At 42.8% G+C, this 24328-nt stretch overlaps 2 protein-coding genes across 7 annotated transcripts; one reads left to right on the top strand and one right to left on the bottom strand.

Annotated features, from left to right (window-relative positions):
• Positions 1-85: 85 nt before the first annotated feature.
• On the top strand, positions 86-7616 carry msto1 (misato mitochondrial distribution and morphology regulator 1). Of its 6 annotated transcripts, none has more exons than XR_014122995.1 (14): positions 86-290; positions 998-1127; positions 1668-1737; positions 2065-2140; positions 2278-2341; positions 2535-2688; positions 2830-2944; positions 4192-4326; positions 4502-4654; positions 4810-5040; positions 5216-5395; positions 5896-6000; positions 6221-6330; positions 6613-6752. XR_014122995.1 is itself a non-coding variant. In XM_081711747.1 (14 exons), exons 1-14 carry the CDS (start codon positions 210-212, stop codon positions 6879-6881), a joined length of 1878 nt encoding a protein of 625 aa, XP_081567873.1. In that variant the 5' UTR covers positions 86-209; the 3' UTR covers positions 6882-7616. The 6 variants fall into 6 exon arrangements, 4 of the variants coding, with proteins under 4 accessions (XP_081567873.1, XP_081567872.1, XP_026876236.1 ...); XR_014122994.1 differs by having other exon boundaries at positions 6610-6749; XM_081711747.1 differs by having other exon boundaries at positions 5216-5400; positions 6613-7616.
• Positions 7617-10456: 2840 nt separating this feature from the next.
• Positions 10457-23188, bottom strand: LOC113583857 (4-galactosyl-N-acetylglucosaminide 3-alpha-L-fucosyltransferase 9-like). The gene is made up of 2 exons (XM_027020436.3): positions 22806-23188; positions 10457-12385 (listed from the first exon to the last, which is right to left on the bottom strand). Exon 2 carries the CDS (start codon positions 12375-12377, stop codon positions 11256-11258), a length of 1122 nt encoding a protein of 373 aa, XP_026876237.1. The 5' UTR covers positions 12378-12385; positions 22806-23188; the 3' UTR covers positions 10457-11255.
• Positions 23189-24328: the final 1140 nt, after the last annotated feature.

The following is a 24328-nucleotide window of genomic DNA, read 5'->3' as shown; positions in this document are numbered from 1 at the left end:
CGCTGTTGCCCAATCAGCGAACTGTTTCAATAACGACGACCAATCAACAACGATCAGCGTCATCGGTGACCGTTACTTTGTAGCCAAATACGGAAGTTAATTTGATTCCCAACGACGTTGACTATTTCTTTTAGGGCTTCAGAGCGCTAAACAGCGTCCCAGTGAACATGTTTTTACGGTTAAATGTGTTGTGATAATCCGAAACCGTAATGAGTCTGTGCCGAGAGGTTGTTACCCTTCAGCTCGGGCATTACTCCAACTTTGTGGGGACTCACTGGTGGAATTTGCAGGTTAGTCTGCTTCCCAGATGATGAGCTCCGTCTTTCTGTATATTTCTATCTATAACTAGATCTGTTAAATCTGTTAGATCTGTTTTTTAATGAAAAAGAAAACGTTATTTGAATGCTTCGTAGATCTACCGGACAGGTATAACTTGTGGCTAGCTATCTAACGACTGGTAGCTAAACACAGGGGCTTGTGTGTTTCTGACATTCAGATGATGGATTTTGCAGTGCTAATAAAACCTCCTCCTAGCTGTGATTAATCGTTTTACAGGCAGTTGTTTGACTAGCTAGCTAAAGGCAGTCTTTAAAGGTGAAAGCTAAAATCAGGCAGTCAGTGGAGTCCAGAGCTATCTGTTTCTAGTCCAAGAACAAGCTGGTTATTTAAAAGGCCCATTAATTCTTGCTACGATCCTACTCCGTTTATTGCTCACTTGCTTATTTTATTAACACGTGCAGTCCTCGCAAACATCGTAGGCTTTTTAAATGTATTTGTATGTGCAGGGTTTGTGGCGTCTCTCTCTCTCTCTCTCTCACTCTCTCACACACACCTTTCTCTCACACACATCTTTTTCTTTCGTTCTCTCTCCTCTTGCTCTCTCACCTGTTCTGGCTCTTGCCCTGTGTACCACGATTATGGCCTACAGATGGAGACACCCCATCATTCCTCTCACCATCTGTTTCACACTGGTCTTTTTTGATCTTCTATGTATTAGGATGCATCATTGTGTTATGACCCCGACATGCCACCAGGGGAGCTGCAGAGTGATGTTCTGTTCCGAGAGGGTCTTACCCGGGGGGGACACGTAACCTACACGCCCCGCCTCATCACCTTGGACCTTAAAGGTACCCCAGCAGCCATTGTGCTGAACAGCTTTGACTACTCCTGATTGGGCTCCAGGACCTATGTACCTCATGAATGTGACTGAGTAAACCTGCTCATGTCGCATAGGGAAAAGGAACATGGTTTCCAGATTTCATAACAATGTATTTTTAGAAATCTTTGTAATGCTTTTATCCTAAAAGTCTGAAGTGGTAGTAATGTCATCCTGCTAGTCACGCCCGTCATGTCCTGCTAGTCATGCCGCTCTCGCGATGAACTGGAGTGCTAAGCAGCTAATGGATGAACTAGAGTGTGTATGCGCACATGGTCTACTCGCAGATTCAAAAGTCACACTCTGGGCAGGAGCTGATTGTGTTATGGTTATGATTTGTGTTAGGTTGTGTGATTATTGCTGGTTTGTTATAATAGTGTTCTGTATTGCAGTATGTGTATGGTAATGGATGGGATGGAGTTGGATGAGTATTCCATTTAGAACTTTGTGCTGGTCTGTTTAACTGTGTTGTTGTTGTGTTTAATGATGATGTGTGTGTGCTGTTCCTCAGGGAGTCTCCGCACTCTGAAACAGGAAGGCAGTCTGTACTCCACAGGACAGGAGCCCAGCACCATAACATGGTGTGTATGTGCTTTGTGTTAGTCTCATGTTTTTACTGCTGTGTGTCTGTATTTGTATATCCTGTGTGTGTGTGTGTCTCTGAGATCATGTGTGTGTTTTGTGTAACTGTGTATTTGTTTGTTGTTTTGAGGGTGTGTAATTTGTTTTGTGTTGTTTGTATCTGTATCCACACTGCATCTATGTTGTGAAAGTGTGTATGCATGTTTGTGCACGTGTGTGTTTTTGTGTGTGTATGTTATGTACATGCGTGTGCATTTGTGTTTGTGTGACTTTGTGCACGTTATGTGATGAAGAATCAAAGGGTTCCATGTGCTTTGTGTTTTCAGGGAAGGTCAGATAATGACTCACAAAGAAAGTCCTCCAGCAAAGAACTCCTTTCTGCAGGACCTGGACAAACTTGACGTGCGTACCGCAACCTGTTACTCCCAGAATGACACAGAACATTTATCTGTATTTATCCTGATACAGACACCATTCTCTGCTGGGTTTGTTTTAAAAGCTGATGTTGATAAACTGTGTGTGTGTGTGTGTGTGTTTAGAAGGGAGGGTTGTTAGTAGAGCCAGACTTCAACACCCCTTCAGTTCCAGCCACTCATTCCCCAGGTAAGATTGTGTCTGTCTGTGTGTGCATGTGTGCTGCTGCTATCGTTAGCTGATTCTCGGCAGCTGATTCTCTCTCGTACGTCTTCCAGTTAAATCCTTTTAACACGCAACCAGAGTTTCCATTAAGGTTCATCCTACTGCGAAGATGTTTAGTAGTAACCGGTTATGTTGTTTTTGTTCACACTAAAACCAGGGGGGATGGTTGCCATGGACACAGTGAACAGTAATCTGGAGCGTGTGCATAAGTTCTATAAGATGGAGGGCAGTGTGATGGTGTGGTCCGACTTCCTGAGGCTCCACCTCCACCCTCGCACTGTATCCGTCATTAACCAGTACAACCACGAGGGGTGAGTACCCTGCACATCAGGACACATCACAGTGCAGCACGACAGAACGCGACACAGCGCAGCACGACACGACTCGACCAGAAGTCAATTGCTGGTACAGAGATAACAACTATCTGTGTGTCTGTGCATGCATTTTACCAGTGAAGCAGCGCGCTTGGAAGCATTCAGCCAGGGGGAGACGCTGTTGCAGGGCTCTGTGCTCGAGGACCTGGAGGACAGACTGCACTTCTTCGTAGAAGAGTGTGACTATCTGCAGGTAGGTAACCATGACAACAAGAAGGCAACTTGGAGAGCAAAGGTTTTGCCGAGATTAGGGGTGTTGTGACGTAAACCGATAACCGTGATTTTTTTTTTTTAAAGTGAAATATTGATATTGCATGTGTATTAACATGATAATATAAATATTCCAGCACCAGTAACTGGTTGGGCAGGTGTTGGGCTTTAGGGATTTTTTGTTTATCTGTTCATCTGGTGACCTTTTCTATCCATTTGCCTTAACTATCAGTTCATTCCTATAATTTTGTAATGTGTATAATTATATAGTTTAGAACTGGGTAGCATTTCATCTGTGGACATCATTAGCTTTGCATAGTATTGGTAGCCTGTTAATTAGCTTAACATCTAATATCAGCAAAGAGTATTACTCAACGGTTATTTATGAACAAATTAAATTTACATTTATTTATTTTAATAAATTAATTAATAATATATTAATAATACTAAACAATCTGTACATGGAAATACTACCAGAAACACTGAGATGAGTAATAAACCTTCAATACCAGATCAGCACCACAGGCTGATAAACACTTAACCCTAGTGACGTCCAGTGGTATTTAACTAGTATACATTACCTAGACAAACGGCAGATACTTTAGGACAGGAACATGCAACACAAAAGTCTGGAACACGAACGCAGCCGTAACTCACACGAAACTCTGCGAGTCCAACAACAGTCAGCCGTACTGTCTGGGCATGATCGTTATGGCCAACACCCTGAACATATTTTGTTCGGATAGTTTCTCTAAATATCACAATAATATCATTATTTTGAATTCTTTTGGCCACGATGATCCTGTCATGAAAATCTGTTGTCATGACAGTCCTATGAGAGATATAACTTGAGGTGTGTGATGGAAGCAGGTACCTCTAAACAGTGGGAGGGTGTACCTGGCTGTGGCCCCTCCTATAAAGTTCAGTTCCAACACACCTGCCTCTGCTACTCAGCAACTGCTGAAGCCCCAGGTGATTTGGGTCAGGTGGAACAGGTGTGATTTGGGTGCACTGATAGTTTGAAGTCAGTATTAGGTGAAGTGAAGAGACACTGTAAAGCCTGTGGGAGGTGTTTAGCAGACACGGGACAGAACAGTTTAGGAGTGTCTGCTGGCTTTATGCTGAAGCACTACAGGGCTTTAACATTCTGTTCCATCTGTCTGTTTGCCTGCCTGTCTGTCTCTCTGTTGGTTGGTTGGTTGGTTGGTTGGTCGGTCTGTCTGCCTACAGGGCTTCCAAGTGCTGTGTGACTTGGCTGATGGTTTCTCAGGCTTGGGATCAAAGGTCACAGAGCTGCTGCAGGACTCCTATGGAGGGCGGGGCATCTTGACTTGGGGTGTGGCTCCTGTCAATCATCCAGACTCGGTGAGCGGTTGCAAATTTACATGATTGTGTTTATTTCATATTCCACATTATATCAGCACCGTGCGCGTGTGTGGCGGCAGCACTGCTCTGTGTATGTGTTTCTAAAGTAGCAGCTGAGGACACTGCTGTCAGCTTCTCCTCACAGCATACTTTGTGTGCATTGTCTCCATAACAGAGCCCGATTAAGGAACTATATCACATGATGAATTTTGCCCTGGGAACTGTCAACCTGGCCAATCACAGTTCTTTCTTCTGCCCTTTGACCCTGCGGGGTAGTTTGGGGAGACGACCCAGTCCATCCACGGTGTTTCCTCTGGTTAACTATGATGTGAGCTGTTTCTGGTTTCAGGGTGTTTAAAGTCATGCACTTCCTCTCCACCACTGCTTGATTTTACACTCCTCTTTCTAAATTATAAGAGTGTGGGTGTGGTTTGGATATAACTTTGGATATAATCTAATTTATTTTCCCCTCTCTCCCCCCAGTCCTCACTGTGGTACCATTCCAGCTCTATTTTGGCTCTTGCTCTGGATTCTATGACTGTGTCCTATAGACTGAGATACAACAGTGCCCCCATGTGGCAGCTGGCTGATGCACTGACTGTCTCCGGGAGGAAGGTGATGAGTGGAGACTTACTGTGTCCTCTTCTCCCTCCATCTCTTTGTCTGCCCATAGAGATCACCTGTAACAGTGCTTATATAATTTTATGTATTTGTGTGAGTGTACAAATATTTGTTTAATATTTTTGTGGTGTTTTGTTTTTTTTTTCATTAACCTAATTTACTGTATGATGACATGCTTTGATTGTCTGTTTAATATCAGATTCTTTGTGCACATATTAACTAAATGTCAGTTAAATAATATTTTTATTTTTTATTTTTCTTAAAACAGGTTGTTTGTGCTTATGGATCGGTTCCATTTCCCATAATGCAAGGCACCTGCCTTCCTGATGCTCTGAGTGCTTGTGGTGATGTGTTGCCATGGAAACCTCTGTCGGCTTGCCCTGAGCTTGCTGATGGACGCTGCTTCGGCCAATCAGTGACGCTCAAAGGCCTAGACCGGCAGAGACTGGTGAGGTGAGAGGTTTTGTTGAACACATTAATTTCCCACCAAATGTCCCTCTCTCCTGTTTGCAGTCTGACTGATCTCAGGAACGACGAGTCCTCTGAGGCACCGCTTGGTGATTCATGACCGACCCGAACACACAGGCTGTTCTTTAATTTTGTTAAGTGACCAGGGTTTTGAACCATGGCTGTACATGAGTGTTGGATGATATATCACAGATAGAGACAGATATCCAGGGGAAGGAGACTGGATGCACGTGACAGTCTTACCTACGCACAGTTTGTCTGTAATTAGAGTGGGGATAAATGGAACATTTGCATTCGTTATATCTACAGCTCTCTCTCATTCATATATATCTCTATCTTGACTATACAGTGGTTTATGCGTGTGGGGGGGTGGGGGTGACGTAGGGGGACGTACTGTTGTGATGTACTCCACATTGTGGCAGCATTATTTTAATATGATGTGAATGTTATTGTAACGTTGTGACACTGTTTTCACTGCAGTCCACTGGCTCCTGGCATACAGCCATCCAGCACTCTGCACTGCGCCCGAACAGGAGAGGAAGTTCTGGACACCTACATCAGATCCCACTACCCATCTGCACCACTGTGAGAGACACACACACACACCCCTACATCAGAGCCCACTACCCATCTGCACCACTGTGACACACACACACACACATATATATGCCTGGACTACTTTATTCATTAACGCTACTCTTAGACAGACAGACAGACACATTCACAAGACATGACACTACTGAAACCACTCTAGTAAGACTGTGTGTGTGTGTGTGTGTGTGTGTGTGTCTCGCTCTCTCTGCAGGGTGGTTCAGCTGGTGTCCACCCCTAGTAAATTGACCCCTCCATTCCCCCAGATGTTCAGCTCACTCCTGGATCCTCAGGGCCTGATTCAGAGACACCCCCCAACTACTGGCAAGTGGAACTGTCCAGTTTTACATCATTACACGCATGTGGGGTTTCTGACAACATACTTTCATGTGTGTAAAAAAAAAAAAAGAGAACAATCATTGTGATTTTGTAGACAACACTACAGTGTTGTATGAGGATACTACACATAACTTTGCCATGGATAAAACGACACACTCCCCCTCTTAGCCCCGTCCCCTCCTGGCCATTAGCCATATTTTAGAACTGATTTGAATCATTTGTCACTGATTGGCCCACTCGATTGTGGTCCTGCCCCGTCCCCAGCAGCAGGACCGGCAGCGGTGTTGGCTGCGCCCGTGCTGACCAGCGTTCAGTCCAGCTCAGCGGTAGGGCAGATGCTGGCGGAGCTGCAGAAGGCCTGTGTCTCTGTGGAGATGCGCCGCTCCGCACCCAGCTTCCTGTGCCAGGGCCTGGAGGCTGGTGACCTCGCGGAGAATCTGGAGCAGCTCCGCGTCCTCGCATACCACTACCGCGACGACAGTGGGGGCACCCTGCGCTCTTCATCCGAGGAAGAGGATGATGACGACGTTGATTAGTTCTGGTGCGAGGCAACCCTGACGGCAGTAAGACGAAGTTCACCCACTAAGGCAGTGGTGGACAGATGGGTTGATGATGGAGAGAGAGGTGGATGGTTGGAAGGATGGACAGAGACACACTCATGAGTATTTCTGTGTGTCTGGCATCAGTGTCTCCATAAAGGAAAGGAAAATGGTGTGGAAGGTAATGGAGAACACACAGAAGCTGCTGTTCATCTTTTATGACATTGGGGGGGTGTAACATGCAAAAGCCACTGACTTCCTACTACTAGAGAGCACTGTTTCTCATCCACTGCAGAAGGACAGGATGAGAAGGGTCTGGGTTTAGCAGCTGTCCAATAATTGGACTTCAGGGTTGTAACAGTCCCTCATTAAAGGATGGATTCTGGTCAAGGAAGGAACAGAATAGTGGCCAGGATACTTCTGCCAAAACTGTTGCTGAAAGTGTTTTTTATGGAATAAGGTCTGATGACACAGATGATATCACTGTTTATTTCAATGTCTGTAGTGTGTGTGTGTGTGTGTGTGTGTGTGTGTGTGTGTGTGTGTGTGTGTGTGGTTTGTTTTTTTTGGAAACTAATGTTTGAATGAAGGCTGACTAAATATTTACAAAAAGGTTTTGGTTATGAACTGATAACCCTATTTAAAAATGATTGATTTTTTTTTTGTGTAAATGTAACAGCATCAAACAAATGTGACTGAAAACATTTGAAAATTAAAAATGTTTAATTTTAATTTAAAAATCACTGTTTTTATATGTTAGGTAGATTATAACAAGGTTACAAAAGAGCAGGTCGTCAGAAATATGACACAATGCATTATAATGATGTTTATTCCTGCTCAATTAGATATACAAAGTACCAAGTGGGCAGGAAATAAGATTTGATCTCTCCCTGTGGGTTTGGCATCAAGTTTGGAACAAGTGTTTGTTACACAGAATGACACCCATCAACTGTGAAGTGCTTTGAGATTGCCACCCTTATCAATTCTGCAGTAGTTCTTTAACCTCTCATTCATAAAGTGTTAAAAATATTTAGATAATTGTTTTTATTGTGCAGATTGACAATTACTTGATCATTGTTATTGATATGTCACAGTGTAGCTCATCATTATAATGTGACTGAAGCTACTCCAGAAGGGAGAGGATCGGAGTGAAATGACTAGCACTATGACCCTGGGAAGGGGGAGTTCAGCTCCAGGCTCTAACATGGACACAGAGAACAGTGACACAAGTAATAACGGGGGTGAAACCGATCATAGCCAAACACAGCAGCATGTTAGAAACAGACATCACACCTGGAGATGCAAGAATAAAATGTCCAAGGGGTCCTGCCTCTGTTTATGGGGAACTGTGAAGTAAAGAACCCATAGGATAATTCTACAGCCTGTGTGCAGACACACTGAGATAATCTTGTGCACCAAATGAACATACACGCAGTACAAAAAAGACAAAAAAAAGTCTTAACCATACAAGATGAGAACTGAAAGTTAACACTCAAGAGACCATACCCACTAAGCACTGTACACAAGCGTGAGGCCACGCCGAAAATCCAAAGTACACACCTGAGGCATGCACCTATCACATCGCATTTTAAGTATCAGGTACAGCTACACACCTTGCTGCTTGTCAGGTTGGAGCTGTTCATACAGGGGGGCCAGTAGTGAAAGAACTGAGGCACATGACCTGGTCGAGACTGCTAGACCTCACCTCTGTGACGACATCAGTAACACGTGTCACAAAATTGGGCTTTTCTAACACTGAGATCAGGGAACTGAGGCTGTAGGCGTTTGCAGAGTCAGCCTTCTAAAAGGAGCTTGACCCCTCAGCGTTACGGTGAGGGACCACATGTTGTAGCAGAACATTTAACCACAAGCTTAATAAGCCTTTGATACATCTTCTGTTTATTAGAATTTTGTGCTGCCGTGATGTTTGTAGCTAAGAACACTTGTTTTGTGTCGAAGATATTAATGAAGGGTATATTAGAGGCAGGATTTGCTTTACTTGTATTTGACTGGTCGGTGAGCATTCGCATTTACAGTTTTGGAAAGATTCATTTTTCAGGCCACTGAAACTTGATGTTTGGATAGTTTTCTTGTGTTTTATGAAAGCCTTGGTCAGTTGTTGCACAGCCGTATACATGATTCTTCATGCCTTGAATGGTTCTGGCAGCTAGTTGGTATCACTTCTCCGCCCTTTGGCTAAGCTCGAATACGCAAGGAAGTTTGTATTGGAGTTCATTTTCTCACCCGGAAAAATCACTTCTTATCAGTTTAAAATCGCCTATGCGGGGAGAACATATTAGATATATTTTTGGAGCAGGGAGATGGAATAGGGCCTTATTCCGTCCTCTCGATGTTGCAGTATTTCAGGAACGGTTCACACCCTTGTGGGGATGGAACTGGGTGGAAGACAGGCTGGTGTTGGCTGTGTTTGTTACGAACATGCTTCCATTTGCATTAGATTTGTAGGATCTCATTGACGGACTGGTTATAATAATTTAAAACAGCTTTTACTCTGATAGATAACGTTCTCTTGAAATGAGCAAATGCAATATTGAAATATTTACTGTGCTTGTTCATGTTACTTTTGCTCAGGGTCTTTAGTTATAGACGCCTCATGCAATAAAATGTTCCTAACATAGCACGTGTCACCTATGTCTTACACCAGAAGTATTGTTATACAGATGGCCTGTGTAAACATCATGTTCTGGGGGGTTTGTTTAGTAGGAGTAATCAAATCAAATCAAAATGTATTTATACAGCACTTTTTACATCAGATCACAAAGCAGCTTTACAAATGTCCAAGTCCACGCCCCCAGTGAGCAAGCCAAGGGTGACCGTGGCAAGGAAAAACTCCCTAGAGCATGAGGAAGAAACCTTGAGAGGAGCCAAGACTCAAATGAGAGTCCATCCTCCTATGGCTGACAATGGCCACCACAATAATAATTTTAAGAGAGAAAATAAATAAAAAATGAAATAATAATAAATTAATGTCTAGGCCAACTTTCTAGAGGTACTAGTCATGTCCTGCTGGGATGCATGTGTCCGAGACCCATCCCGCAAGAGAACGTCCATTAAGGGCAGTGGAGAAGTAGTTGACTGGGTGGAGGTGTGGTGGGCGACAGCAGGTGACATCGGGGGACATCAAGGGTGGTGAGTAGTCCACTACTTTGTTCTGTAGCTCGTGTAAAAAAAAAATTATTTTTTTTTAAAAACGAAAAATTCAGCATGGACTTACACTGAAAGTGACTCTCCCTGAACTGTAACCCATTAATGTGTATAATTCACCTGCCGCTATTTAAAAATTACATTAAGATTTTTATTTATTTATAAGTTAATAAATAATACTAAGATATTTAATCTTGTCATTAACTGATCATGGCATTAAAAATAAACTCTCCAAGCCCTTTCATACTTTTGAATCTCAATCATGGCCTTCTTTAAAATAAAACCACCAGCTAGAGTAAATACCGCAGAGGAATCTCCAAAATAAAAAGAAGAAACACTGTTTTGTTTCCAGTAGTTTAATAACTAAATGAATATTTAAATATTAAATATCTATACTATTAACACATACAAAAACAAACAAATTCATAACTGAATAAATAGAGTAAAATTATAAAGTATGATCAGTTAGCCTCAGCAGACACACATCAGTTCTTCTATGTTTGAAAAACAGCCATAAAATATTTGAATTAATAATTGTTCTATATTAAACTGTATGCATTCATTAAACTAACCTAACCCTGGATTTGTCTATATGGTATTTTCTGCATTATTGATTACAGACAAAACAAAACTATTACATGATCTGAAAATTTTCATAACTTAATTCTAACAATCTTTCTGAAAATCTCTTAATAAAACACATCAGTACAGTGATGGTAGTCTTTGGTGTGGACTGGAGTACCTGGAACAAACCTGGGCAGGCACTGGGATAACAGAAAAACATCAGATGGGAATATCAAACTGCATATGTAAAAGGTTCACCTCAGCTACATTTTGTTTAACTGACAAAGGCTTTGTGAACAATAATTACTGTGATTTTGGCTTTTATTTTTCAAAACATTTCTGAAGTTGCCTTTTGATGAATTGATGGATTGATTGGTTGATTTAAACATTTTTATCCAAATAGGAAAATCAGTTCATCAATGGTACCAACACACATCTCCCATCCCACTCCTTACACCAACCAATCCACAAAATATACAGAAATATTTCTACTACATGTACATGTCAAATACAGCATTCATGCTTTGAATCTCTTTGCACAAATTGATGAACATACACTTTTATTAATCGGCATTTCTTAACGTTCCAGTATTTAAGTTTTGCCTATAAGCTGAATTCAGAATTCATGTTGCTTCAACTCGGCTAACCCCAATACCATTTGTTAATATTCTTAAATACTCTGAAGTTCTTGTTCTTTTTTAAATGCTCACAAATACGACAAGCGTGCTCCAGACCAAACACAGAGCCCTTGACAGTGAAATATTTTCTCCAGGTGAAGTATTGTTCATACATCTCCTGGTTCTGGTCCAGTAATTTGAGATGATCTGCCAGTTCTTGAGGGGATCCGAAATCATCCACATGGATGAAGGAATTCCCAGGTACAAATTCCTCATAGTTCTCTCTGGGTGGGCCAAGAACCACAGGTACCGTGCCATATCTCATTGGATGATACAGCTTATCTGACATGTAGTCTTTATAGATTGAGTTCTCAAAGGCTAAGTAGAATTTACAGCTGGACATAATTTTAACATAATCTTCATCGTTAATATACTTACCAAAGTGTCGCCCATATGCCTCAATGTTAATATATTTGCTCAGTTCATTAAAGTAATTTACTCGCTGGTAATTGTTGTTCCAGTTACTGACTATCCAGCAGACCAGTTTATCCTTCATTGGTATTTGAAAAGCCTTGTCTTCTTCAGACGCTTCTACGAGTTGTCCGTAAGGCACCCAGATATCTGAGTCTCTTCGATAGTTTGATGTCAGATTGAATAGATCATCTGCACCAGGCAACTGTGGTGAATTGGCTGGAGACTCCATGTTCATCCAGACCCATTTCTGTAGTGGAGGTCGTGACAACGTCAACAGGTATGACAATTCACCACCGATGTCTCTAAGATGAAACATGACCCCATGTGCTTTATTCAGCTGATTTCTGTCAGCTGTTAGATGACAACCTGTGATGCCAAACTCTGAACCACAGGATTCCAGATTGAATTGGAAACCAAAAGGCCATGACCAGATTAAAACCACCATGTCTTTGACATTGTGTGTGTTGTCTTTTCCAACCTGAGCAGCCTTCTCACCTTTAAGAACTTTAAGGCATGCGTCTTTGCAGGTGTCTGGTGTGGGCTCTGATCTAGAACATGGCAGCCAGCTGATGGCTGGTTTGTAGTATATGAAGAATACAGCAGAGAAACACACCAACAGAACAAGCCCTACAATGATGTGCTGGCGATGTCCAGAGGGCATCTTTGGTGTCATCGCTCAACCTTTAGGAGGGAGACAAATAAGATACGTTAAGTGTTTCTCTAGTTTGGGAAACCACCAAATGTTTAAAGCATGTTTTAATTTATTGGTGGAAAAATCAACTGATTTTTCAGTGTTGGGGAGAGACCATGCATAGATTTTAAAGGGTTTGAGTGTAATTATCTTCTTCAAAGAAGAAAGGTATGAAGGGTGAATGAATACACATGAAGGAGGAACTCTCAGTACAGCTCTACTGTCCTGATCATGACTATCACATACATTTGCAGTCAAAATTATTCAAACCCCACTGCAAAGTAGGTTTATTAGCAAAATTTACAAACTTTCACCTGTTTGAAATAAACCAATCAAACAATGATAATTTAAATAGCTCAAGAAAACTAATATTTTAATAAAAATATGGTTTGGCGAGTGTGGTCTTATGGGCCCATCATTGTGATTGGCATGTGATTGGTATGACTGGCCTCCCTCTCCTGAAGATCATGCTACAGTTAATGCTGCTCTTTCTGAGTCTCTCCGTAACTTAGTGTAACCCTACTGTGGTGCGGATGGGAGTTACATCAACCAAGATGAGTAATCCTCAACAGGCCTTTCCTAGGTTTGGTGGGAGGGTTTAAACAGCAAAGAAGCAAGTCTGGATTTAGAAGATGTATTAAGACAACAATAATAGCTGTACAATTCTGGAAAAAAAAGAACAAAAGAAATGAAAGTTGCTACCCAGGTAGTCTTATCCTTTCTTCTGTAAAAATTTCAAGTACAGTCCCTTTTAACTGCAGTCTCCCTTATATGTGTGTGTGTGTGTGTCCAGAAAAAAAAAAACACTTGTAAGATCGTCAATGCCTGTCTCTTTCTTTAGACTCCTACAGTCTATGGAGCTAGATAGCGCAAGGACCAACAAGTTCACGGCTTCACTGGCTCTCCATATCTCTCTTGATCTGAATCCGAATTCAAATCTCCCAAACGAAGTCTGTCCAAAAAAACATTCTGCATAGTGCAGAAGGAAATGTTACATATCATCCTCAAAGTGCAAAAATAAAACAATCAGTGCAGCTAAAATTCTGTAACATTCTCAGCAAGGCACTAACATGACAAAAAGGATTTCTGTAAAAAAAAAAAAAAAAAAAAGACTCTGTGAGCAAATTAGCCAACATGTAAGCTACACTGAACAAACTAATTTCTGCAAATTTCCATACACAGACATTACACAGATCTTTTTTCATAATTCTCCCCACTGGTTTTACATTTCAGTGTTTGAAAGTCACATATGAAACGGTAGACTCACCATCATTAGCAAAAAGTATCTGCTTAGCTATCGAACTTTACTTAACATAAAAATAAAAGTAATAAGAACAAATAACCCCCCCCCCCCCCCCCCCGACTGGGTTTTATTACCTACAAAAATACTCAACCCAATATACCAGGAGTAATTAGCTTATTATCTGTATTTCTGTATTGTAACCACATCCAAATAAATCAACTGCGTCACAGGGTAGTGAAAAGGCTAACAAACTTACCTGGGCTAAACGCATTAATGGCTGTATACCATTTAAACAAGCTGATAACTTTTGGTAAGAGCTCTGAGCACTTTTCTGATCCTTTGATACACTTTGCTCTAAAGCAACTCTTTAGTGCACTCTCAAAAGAAAAATATCAATGTGGAGTTTCCCTGCGCTCTCATCCACGAGCAGAAGAAATGACAACGTGGTGAGGAAAACTTTCACTCACTGAACAGTGGGGGCACTAATCAATAAATCAATAAATTTAACCCTTACCTCACATGACATTTAGGGGGGGTTACATCCTCCCCCCTAAATCTGCATGCGCCCTTACAGGTAGGAAACTCATCTTAAATTGTTTAAAAAGGTATTAAATAACTAATATTTGGCCCCAGGTCATAGTCAAGAGCATGGGAGAATGCCTTATGACAAGTATAACTAGGACCAAGGGATTTCCTAAGGGTTCGTAAGACAGTCTGTCTGGAGCCATTCTCGATCATGTGGACCTCCTAGGTTCCAAACCTCCTCCTAGTAACTGAGTGGCTGTAGGTTCAGGTTCCTTTTCCACTTTGTAGCCGAGCTCATCAAGATCCGTAGTTTCTGCCTTGCTTTCTATGTCTTGACTAACTCTCTGTGCTGATGGGGCTACGATACTGGTTGTGTCATCGACTGACTGTTGAACCAGACTGCCCAGTTGATCATCCTTTATAGGTTATACTTGAGGATGATATGCATGTGCTTCTGGGTTTAAGTCAGACTTTACGAATTTCTCATCCCTTGGGAAGGACTCTTCCTTCCACCCAACCTCCATGGCAGACTAAACATCTGATGTTTGATTCGCCCTCTGAATTGGGATAATCCTCAATGGTGGGAAGTACTTGGTCTCTTCCCAGAGGAATTTCAATGGTCTCTACCCAGGATGTAGTACGGGGGGAATGGTACTCAACTGTCTCACATACAGGAACTGGGTGTCTCCCTCTTATCTCTTCCAGATGTTGATTTGGTGGATCAGTCCCCTCTTCTGTCTCAAGTGTCGGAGGACACGCCATACTCCTCGGGGTCTTGGCTGAGTAGGTTCTACAGTTTGGTTTATTTGTCACATACATACACAGTATAACTCGCAGTGAAATGGTTTGAGAGTGCTCTGTCCAAACTGAGGAGAAAAAAACAGGGGTGTATAGGGAAATATATATCTATCTATATATAATATATATATAAAATATTAACAATGTATGTACAATATATGTATAATATGTTTATATACACAATGTACATATGGATATGTATAAATGTATGTACACAATGTACAGTTCCAGCTTACAATTGAATATTTAGTTACATGGTGGTGGTGGTGGTCCCCACAGTTTATCAGTTTCCCTCATTCAGGGCCCGAATGGCCTGTGGGAAGAAGCTCCTCTTTAGTCTCTCTGTCTTGGTCTTCAGGGAGCGAAAGCACTTCCCTGACATCAACATAGAGAAGAGCCTATTGTTGGGATGGGTGGGGTCCTTCACAATCCTCCTGGCCTTGGTCTGGTACCGCTTGTAATAGATGCTCTGCAAGTCAGGTAATTCCGTATGAGTGATGTGCTCTGCTGAATGCACTACCCTTTGAAGTGCTTGTCTGTCCTGCTTGGTGCTGTTCTCAAACCAGACTGTGTTGTTCCCCGTGAGGATGCTCTCGATAGTGCAAGTGTAGAAGTTCCGTAGTACCTTGGAGGGCAGTCTGAAGTCTCTTAGGCATCTGAGGTGGTAAAAACGCTGACGATCCTTCTTTGCCAGGGAGTTGGTGTGGCGGGACCAGGACAGGTCCTGCAAGATGTGAACAGCAAGGTACCTGAAACTATCTACTCTCTCCACCGTGGTTCCACTGATCTTCACAGGTTGGCAATCCATGATCAGCTCGTTTGTCTTGCTGATGTTTAGGAGGAGATTATTTTCCTGGCACCAGTTTTCCAGGTGTTTAATCTCCTCCAGGTAGGCCCTCTAATCGTTGTCCGAGATCAGGCCCATGACGATGGTATCGTCAGCAAACTTGACAATGATGGTGGAGCTGGAAGTGGCTGTGCAGTTGTAGGTGTACAGTGAGTAGAGCAGGGGGCTTAGGACACAACCCTGAGGAGCCCCAGTTCTGAGGGTGAGGGTGGATGAGACACAGTTGCCCACCCGTATTGATTGTGGTCTGTCTGTTAGGAAGTTGGAGATCCAGACGCACAGGGATGTATGCAGTCCTAGATCCTCTTAGTAGTGAGTAGGGAGGGGATGATGGTGTTAAATGCCGAACTGTAGTCGACAAACAGCATTTTAACATAATTGCCCCTCCCTTTGTCCAGGTGGGTCAGTGTGGTGTGGAGCAGATGTGCAATTGCATCATCAGTGGAGCGGTTGTGGCTGTATGCAAACTGCAGTGGGTCCATGGAGGCTGGCAGTGAAGATGTGATGAAATCTCTGACTAGCTTCTCAAAGCACTTCATCACGACTGATGTGAGGGCAACAGGGTGGTAGTCATTGAGGCCGGAGGGTCGAGGTTTCTTCAGGACAGGAACGATGGTGGAACACTTGAAGCTGGATGGGACGATACCGAGCGTAAGGGAGAGATTGAAGATGTCGGTGAATGCCGAGGCTAGCTGGTCTGCGCAGGCTTTGAGGACTCTCCTGCAGATACCATCTGGTCCTGCCACCCTCCTGGTATTCACCCTTTTAAACACTCCTCACGTCACTCTCCGTGATGATGAGGGGGCGCTGTTCTATGGTGGGCTCTGCGCATGCGCTGCTGGCTGTGCCTATAGCACCATTTGCGTTGTTAGCGTCAGCGCTGTTAGCATTAGCACTGCTAGATGTAGCCTCGAAGCGAGCGAAGAATGTGTTCAGCTTGTTCGCCAGAGACTCATCCGCACTCATCAGTCCGGAGAGTGGGCTCCTGTAGTCCGTGATCTTCCGTAGTTCCTGCCACAGGGATCTAGAGCCACTCTGCTGGAACTGTGTCTCTAGTTTCCTCCCATAGCACCACTTCGCCTCCCTCACCGCCCTGCGCACTCCGTATGCCGCAGACTTGTACTCGTCCATGTTCCCGCTGATGATGCCCGCGTTGTAGGCAGCAGTGTGAGAGTTCAGAGCCTCGTGGATGGTTTTGTCCACCCGGGGCTTCTGGTTGTGAAACTTCTTGATGGTGGTTCTTGGAATCGTGTTGTCCACCAGTTTCCCAATAAACCCTACTACTGCCTCCGTAAACTCGCTGACATCATCAGTGCTGCGCCGGAACATGTCCCAGACTGCATCATCCAGAGCGTCCACCAATTGGTCTGTCCAGCGCGCAACCTCCCTCTGAACTGGAGCTTCCCGTTTCAGCCTTTGTTTATATTTTGGTAGGAGGAAGATGGGGGTGTGGTCCGACTTATCAAACGGTGGATGAGCTAGTGCCTTGTAGCTGTCCTTGTATGGGGTGTAGCAGTGGTCGAGTGTCCCATTTCCCCTGGTGGGGAAGGTTACGTGCTGGTAAAGGTTTGGCACTGCACGCTTGAGGTTAACGCTGTTGAAATCCCCAACCACGATAAGTGCAGCGTCCCGATGTTGTGCCTGAAACTGTGTGAGCCCAATTAAATTCCCCCAGTGCAGTGTCTATGCTGGCCTGAGGTGGGATGTACACGGTGTTGATGATGACCGAAGTGAACTCCCAAGGAAGGTAGAAAGGACGAAACTTGAGGGCGAGCAGCTCCAGGTTGGGTGAGCAGGAGCGGGTGAGAGTAACAATATTGGCATTGTTGCACCATCTGTTGTTTACCATCATACACACTCCACCTCCTCTAGACTTCCCCGAATCTGCCGTCCTGTCCATGCGGTGAACCGAGAAGAACTCGGCCGGCTGGATGGCGTGGCTCGGTACCGCTGGGTTCAGCCACAACTCGGTGTAGCAGAGGAGGTTGCAGTCCCGAATGTCCCTCTGGAACTTTATCCTGGCCCGGAAGTCGTCGAGCTTGTTGACCAGAGACTGGACATTGGCTAGCAGGATGCTAGGTAAGGGAGCTCGGTGTGCGCAAGCCCTCAGCCTATTCCTGACGCTGGCTCGCTTCCCTCGAGGCCTTTTCCTCGCGTCGCGTCCTCTGTTCTCCCTTAGGATCTCTGTTGGCTGGCTTGGGTCAGGGATTAGAGACGGCTTGAGGTGAATGTTTATGTAGACAAAGAGAAATAAGAATATCTCTGCTGTATGAAATGCACATCGTGGTGCTGAGAGAAGGGTTTTAAAGGAAGAAGAGATGGCGAAAATAGTGTAGTGTAAAGAGCTTAAAAAAAAGCAAAAAAAAGTGAAAAAAGTGCAGTGTGGTCGGAGCAGTTGTGACAGCAGCCAACCTCACCAGCGCCATCTTGATGATCCAAATCATGAACAAAGAAACAGTCCAAGTCAAAAGCCAGAAGAGCAATACAAAAACCAGGCAGATAAATCCAAAAGGGGCAGGCAAAAATCAGAGATGAGAAACACGAAAACTAGAGTCGATACACAGAAAGGTAATCAAGGAATAAATGCTCGGTATGCTCAGACTAATACTGGTGGCAATACTTCACAATGTAATGTAGCTTTAGACAGGCTTATATACAGAATCCTAAGTGAACACAGGCGATTTCCATACTCTGGTGATGAGGATCTAATTGGACGTTCATGGTTGGATGAGTTGTTAGCCAGACGACGAACAGCCTGCCGGGTCGTGTAGTCTATCAGGGGGTTGGGTGGTATGACAGGTATCATGAAGACCCTTAAGAGCCACATCCCTGAACTTCTTGGGAAGGACAAGTTGGAAGCTGCGTTCTCCTCTGATGGTCCACTTACAGTATAGGACTTCATCACTCAGGACGAGTCGGTCCACTACCCTCAGCATTAGCTGGACTTCCCTATCTTCTCGTTGCCTTGCCCTGTATGAAGGAACCCTTTGTGATTTAGCTATATCCATAACTCTACCTACTACAGGATCATTCCATTGTTCAAGAGGCCAATCCTGTTGAGACATTCGTGGTGTTTGAACCAGGAAACAGATCAGAGTGGACAAACTCAACCTATATAGCATTTTCATCCATCGCAAGACATTCAACAGTAACAGGTGCATCACAGACATTGTCACTATTGCATGCCTGGAATCTCTCTCAGACAGCTTTCACAGCAGCTTCAGGATATATTGGCTCAGCTCCTGCTTCCACAAATCAGGCAGCAAATCATTTGACACGATCGTCACCATCAGTTGCACTACTGTCTTGAGCATCAGGTGCATGTAGCCTCCTAAAAAGACCATCAGCATCCTGGTTTTTCTTTCCTGCCCTATACCGGATGGTAAAATCAAAACTGGAAAGGACTGCAAGACATCTGTGTCCTGCAGCATCCAGCTTTGCAGATGTCAAAACAGGTTAGGGGTTTTTGTCTGTCATGACAGCAAACTTTGCACTGTTAATGTAGTCAAACTACTTGTCAGTCACTGCCCACTTGAGAGCTAGGAACTCAAGTTTGTATACAGGATATCTTCTTTCAAATATTGACAGCCCTTGGGTTGTATAAGCAATAACTCGAAGCTGACCATCATGTTCCTGATCTAATGCTGCACCAAGAACATGTAAACTTGCATCTGTGTGGAAGATGTCTGGCTTCTCTGGATTTGCAAAGCCTAAAACAAGAGCAGAAGTCAGCATTTCAATCAGAGTTCGAAATGCACTCTCACATTCAACAGTCCACCTCTTATTAAAAGGTTGCTTCCAGTTGAAAGAAGACTGTACTTTAGACTTAATACATTTTGAGTTGGGGGATTTCTTTGGGGGAAGTTAATCTGCAGTGAGGCCATTTAGAGGTTTGGAGATCTTCAAATAGTCATTCACAAACCTCCCCACAAATCCTAGGAAGGACTTTAGCTCTTTAAGGTTGTTTGATCTCGGCCAGGTAGTAAGGGCAGTGATCTTGCAAGGGTCAGTCTCAACTCCAATTTCAGACACAACATGGGATAGGGTGGGACTCTTATTTGAAGTCTGGGTCTCAATATGTCCCTCTATTGCCACCAGGCCCAATTAAAATGCTGGACATGTATCATTTTTCATTCCTCTTGTCTGACTGTTAGTTTGGAGAGTTCTCACTTTCTTGCTATGTGACCATCATCACTGCACTTAAACCAAGCTTTAGGCTGTGGCTGAGATTTAATTGCTGTCTGATGCACTTGGATGTCTGCATTCGCTGTCTGTTCTGCACTTATTCTAGCTTTACTGGATGCACACCTTGACTCCTCCTTAGACTTTTTGGAACTCAGCTTCATCTTCAAATCAGTGACTTGTTTTCTCAATTCATCTGTTTCTGCCATGTAAACCTGCAGAATTCTAGCAAGCATGTTGGGATGTGAGGTGAATTCCTTCACCGAATGGACATTCAAGATCGTCTTGACTTTTGAGCTACCCATGTGTCCCTGTAATCTGTCAAGTTTGACAGTTTCTATCTTCTTCTGTATGCAGCTTTAGCAGAAGCTCTACAAAATCAGGGGATCATCAGTTCTTGACTCAAGGTGTAAGCCTAAAAGCAGTGACTGGTCTCAACAACCACATACAAATTGCCTAAGCAACTGTCTGTTTATATCTGCTGCTTTTATGCCATTTCTTTTTACAGCAGAACTGAGAAGCATTTGGAGTCTCAGGTGAAAAAGCATCTGATTTTCTTCAAAGTTTTGATGAGTGAAATCTGACATATTTAATCTCCATCCTCCACAAGGCCATAGCGTGAATCCAGAAGTTTCACATACTCATGAGGACATGCATGTAAACCCCAGCTATTTCACATCTGAAGCTGGAGGAAGAAGACTCTCCAAAATCTTTCTGCAGTATATGCCCTTAGGCAGGCAATCCTGAAACATCAACTCAACATGGAGACGCCAAGTTTCAAAATCTGCTTCTCCTGGGAGTTTTGGGACACACCCTGAGAATGACTTTAACCATTTGGACCCTTGGTTATTTGCCAAAGCCTCATTTTTGATCACATGTTCCACTACTATGCGTTGTACTTCAGGTGGCATGAGGACATGGGTTGAGACAGGAGGAACAGTGTTCCTGGTGGCTTTGGTCTGTTTTGGCAATTTAGGGCAGATGGCAGCAGTATCAATAACTGCTTGATTTCAGGGAAGCCAGTCTACAGCAAGGAAAGTTAGGCTGTAAGAATGCTATGGGCTCCTCAGTATCAATATTCCCTGAACCTGCTTTTCCCACCCTTCCTATTTTTATCACTGTCCCATACTTAGCAAAAGAGACAAGTATGTCATCAATATCAGTCAATGTCACATACACACAGACTTTTTTGCACATACCCCAAACTTCATCCTTCAAACTAAATCCTTCAAAATCCTGTTAATGGACCAAGAAGTTCATGGCTTCACTGGCTCGCCATATCTCTCTCGATCACTAGATCTGCATCCAAATTTGACTCTCCCAAACAAAATCTCTCCAAAAAAAACCCAGTCTGCATAGTGCAGAAGGAAATGTTACATATCACTCTCAAAGCACAAAAATAAAACAATCATCAGTGCAGCTAAAGTGCAGCTTCTGTAACTTTCTCAGCAAGGCACTAACATGACACAAAGGATTTCTGTAAAAAAAAAAAATAATAATAATAATAATAAAATTAAAAAAAACATGACTCTGAGCATATTAGCCAACACGTAAGCTACAACAAACAAACTCACTTTGGTAAATTTCCATACACAGACATTACACAGATCTTTTTTCACAATTCTCCGAACTGGTTTTACATTTCAGTGTTTGAAAGTCACATATGAAACTGTAGACTCACCATCATTAGCAAAAAGTATCTGCTTAGCTATCGAACTTTACTAAAAATAAAAGTAATAAGAACAAATAACCACCCCACCCCACCCCCGACTGGGTTTTATTACCTACAAAAATACTCAACCCAATATACCAGGGGTAATTAGCTTATTATCTGTATTTCTGTATTGTAACCACATCCAAATAAACCAACTGCGTCACAGGGTAGTGAAAAGGCTAACAAACTTACCTGGGCTAAACGCATTAATGGCTGTATACCATTTAAACAAGCTGATAACTTTTGGTAAGAGCTCTGAGCACTCTTCTGATCATTTGATGCACTTTGCTCTAAAGCAACTCTTTAGTGCACTCTCAAAAGAAAAATATCAATGTGGAGTTTCCCTGCGCTCTCATCCACGAGCGGAAGAAATGACAACGTGGTGAGGAAAACTTTCACTCACTGAACAGTGGGGGCACTAATCAATACATTTAACCCTTAACTCACATGACATTTAGGGGGGGTTACATTAGCTCTGGTGATAACTAAATCTGTCTCACTAGTTCCTCGTACTAATGAATTACATGCTGTGAAGCAGGTTGGTTGTCAAATGAAACATCTGTCCAATAAATCTAAACATGTATCTGCCTATAGTATGCACTGCTAAGGTAATCTCTCTCTTGTCAAGGCTGGACTGGTTCATCTGACAGAAAGCAGTTTATCATTCTATCTGAACACACCTCCTCCACCTCTGTTGCCACTTGAAGGGTTGCACAAGGATCAGTCCTGGGCTCCCTCCTGTTTAATATCTAAATTCTCCCCCTTCAGTTTCAAATTGGATTTCCATTACTATGCAGAAAACAAGCAGATCTATCTCAGGACTAAATCAATTAAATATTCACTAATTCATTTACAAGCGTGCCTTTCAAAAAGTAAAGCAGACCTGTTGTTTGTTTTTTCCTTTACTTTTAGATATTTAGCTTTTTGTGAATATCAATGGTCTCACAGTTAACCAATCAGAACATAGTGGGTGAGCTGACCAGTGAGGTAATTTTTACCTAAATCCTATTGCCTGCAAGATATACACTAAAATAAACTAAAAATCTTTAGCTACTTTGAATTAAATAGATTACACCAGAAGAATAACACTTGTGAACTTACTGACAGCTTGAATAGAAAGTCCTTGGATGCTTTCCGTCTTTTTGTTGTTACTAGATATTAAGAAATGTATGTAGTTCCTGGTTTGAAGAGTTTTCTTGACCCATAAGTTTACAAAACAACCAAGCTATAAAACACAAAAGAAAATCAGGAAGGGTGTGTGTGTAACAAGATCTAGATTGCAGTCCTTGCCAAAATATTTGTCCCTGCATCAGATTTAAAACCCTAATAGAAATGGCCCTTCCCCCTCTTACCTGAACGATTTCTCACCTGTACCATCCCTCACATCCTTTGTACATCCTGGTACATCACAACTTCAGCCACCATTCTGTAAGAGACAGATATACCCCAAACCTCACTCGTATAATGACCAAGCCTCAAAAAGGTTTTTAAAAGCCTTCAGGACTGTATGAAATTAGTAAAAAAGTCAGATATAATGCATGACTTATACATGATGGATAAATGATTATGAAATGCAGTGAGTCAGGTGTGTGTAAACAAGGAAGAACGAGTGGGTTACACATGGATGAATGAAGTCCTTCATCCACACACTGTTAACAGGAGTCTGCTGAAATGTGGCTTAGACTGGGCTTACACCAGGTTTACACTGGACTTAGACTGGGTGTAGACCAGGTTTACACTGGACTTAGACTGGGTTTAGACCAAATTCAGACTGGACTTGGATCATGTTTAGACCAGATTGACACTGGGCTTGGCATGAAAAAAATCACAGCTTGCAAGCATTTTATATCAGGGTCAAACACTGAACCAGGAGTTTGTTTTTGTCATGATCCTCTAAGGAGGACCAATGAGTAAACAAACAGTGCTGCAGTATCAGTGTATTACACGAGGAGAGCTGGACGGGCTGTAGAAGGCCATCAACCCAGCAGCAGGACCAGAATCTGCTCCTGTGTCTGAGGAGGAACAGGAGGAGAACTTCCAGACCCCAACAAAATGACGTCCAGCAGACTACTGTGTGGATATTTCTGTTCAAACTGTTAGAAACAGACTCCATGAGGGAGTAATGTGGTTTAGTGCGTATGTGTTTATAATGTTATATTCTGTACTGTGGTTTAGTGTGTTTGTGTTTGTAATGTTATAATGTTATAGTCTATAATGAGGTTTAATGTGTTTGTATTTATAATGTGGTTTAATGTGTATGTGTTTATAAGGTTATAGTCTATAATATGGTTTCATGTTTTTGTGTTTATAATGTTATAGTCTATAATGTTGTCACGGAACACTCCTTCCCCCATGAGTCACGTGATATGGCCCACCATGTGCAGAGGGATTCACATGCATTTTGTAACCATGCCTGCTGGGATTGCACACACCTGCACAAGGTTTACTGTTGTTTGTTTGTCTATTTAAACCCCTGTCAGTGTATGCACTGGTGTTGGTCATTGTTGCTGTGTGTTAATTCTGATCATTATAGCCATAACGTTGTATTGTGTATTATTATTACTGTTATTAATGTATAGGTGTTCTACGTTTAACATTAAGTGTCCAGTCATGTTTTCCATCAG

The sequence above is a fragment of the Electrophorus electricus genome, chromosome 4 (assembly GCF_041902795.1).
Source record: "Electrophorus electricus isolate QZ-2024a chromosome 4, ASM4190279v1, whole genome shotgun sequence".
Classification (NCBI taxonomy): Eukaryota; Metazoa; Chordata; class Actinopteri; order Gymnotiformes; family Gymnotidae; genus Electrophorus; species Electrophorus electricus.
Note: the sequence above shows the minus strand (reverse complement) of the source record. Positions and strands in the feature narration are given on the sequence as shown.

Coding starts and splice junctions, on each gene's coding strand:
- msto1 (XM_081711746.1), top strand. CDS start 210: ATGAGTCTGTGCCGAGAGGTTGTTACCCTTCAGCTCGGGCATTACTCC. Junction 2,945..4,191: donor AAGAGTGTGACTATCTGCAG/GTAGGTAACCAT, acceptor GTCTGCCTACAG/GGCTTCCAAGTGCTGTGTGA. Junction 4,655..4,809: donor TTCCTCTGGTTAACTATGAT/GTGAGCTGTTTC, acceptor CTCTCCCCCCAG/TCCTCACTGTGGTACCATTC.
- LOC113583857 (XM_027020436.3), bottom strand. CDS start 12,377: ATGACACCAAAGATGCCCTCTGGACATCGCCAGCACATCATTGTAGGG.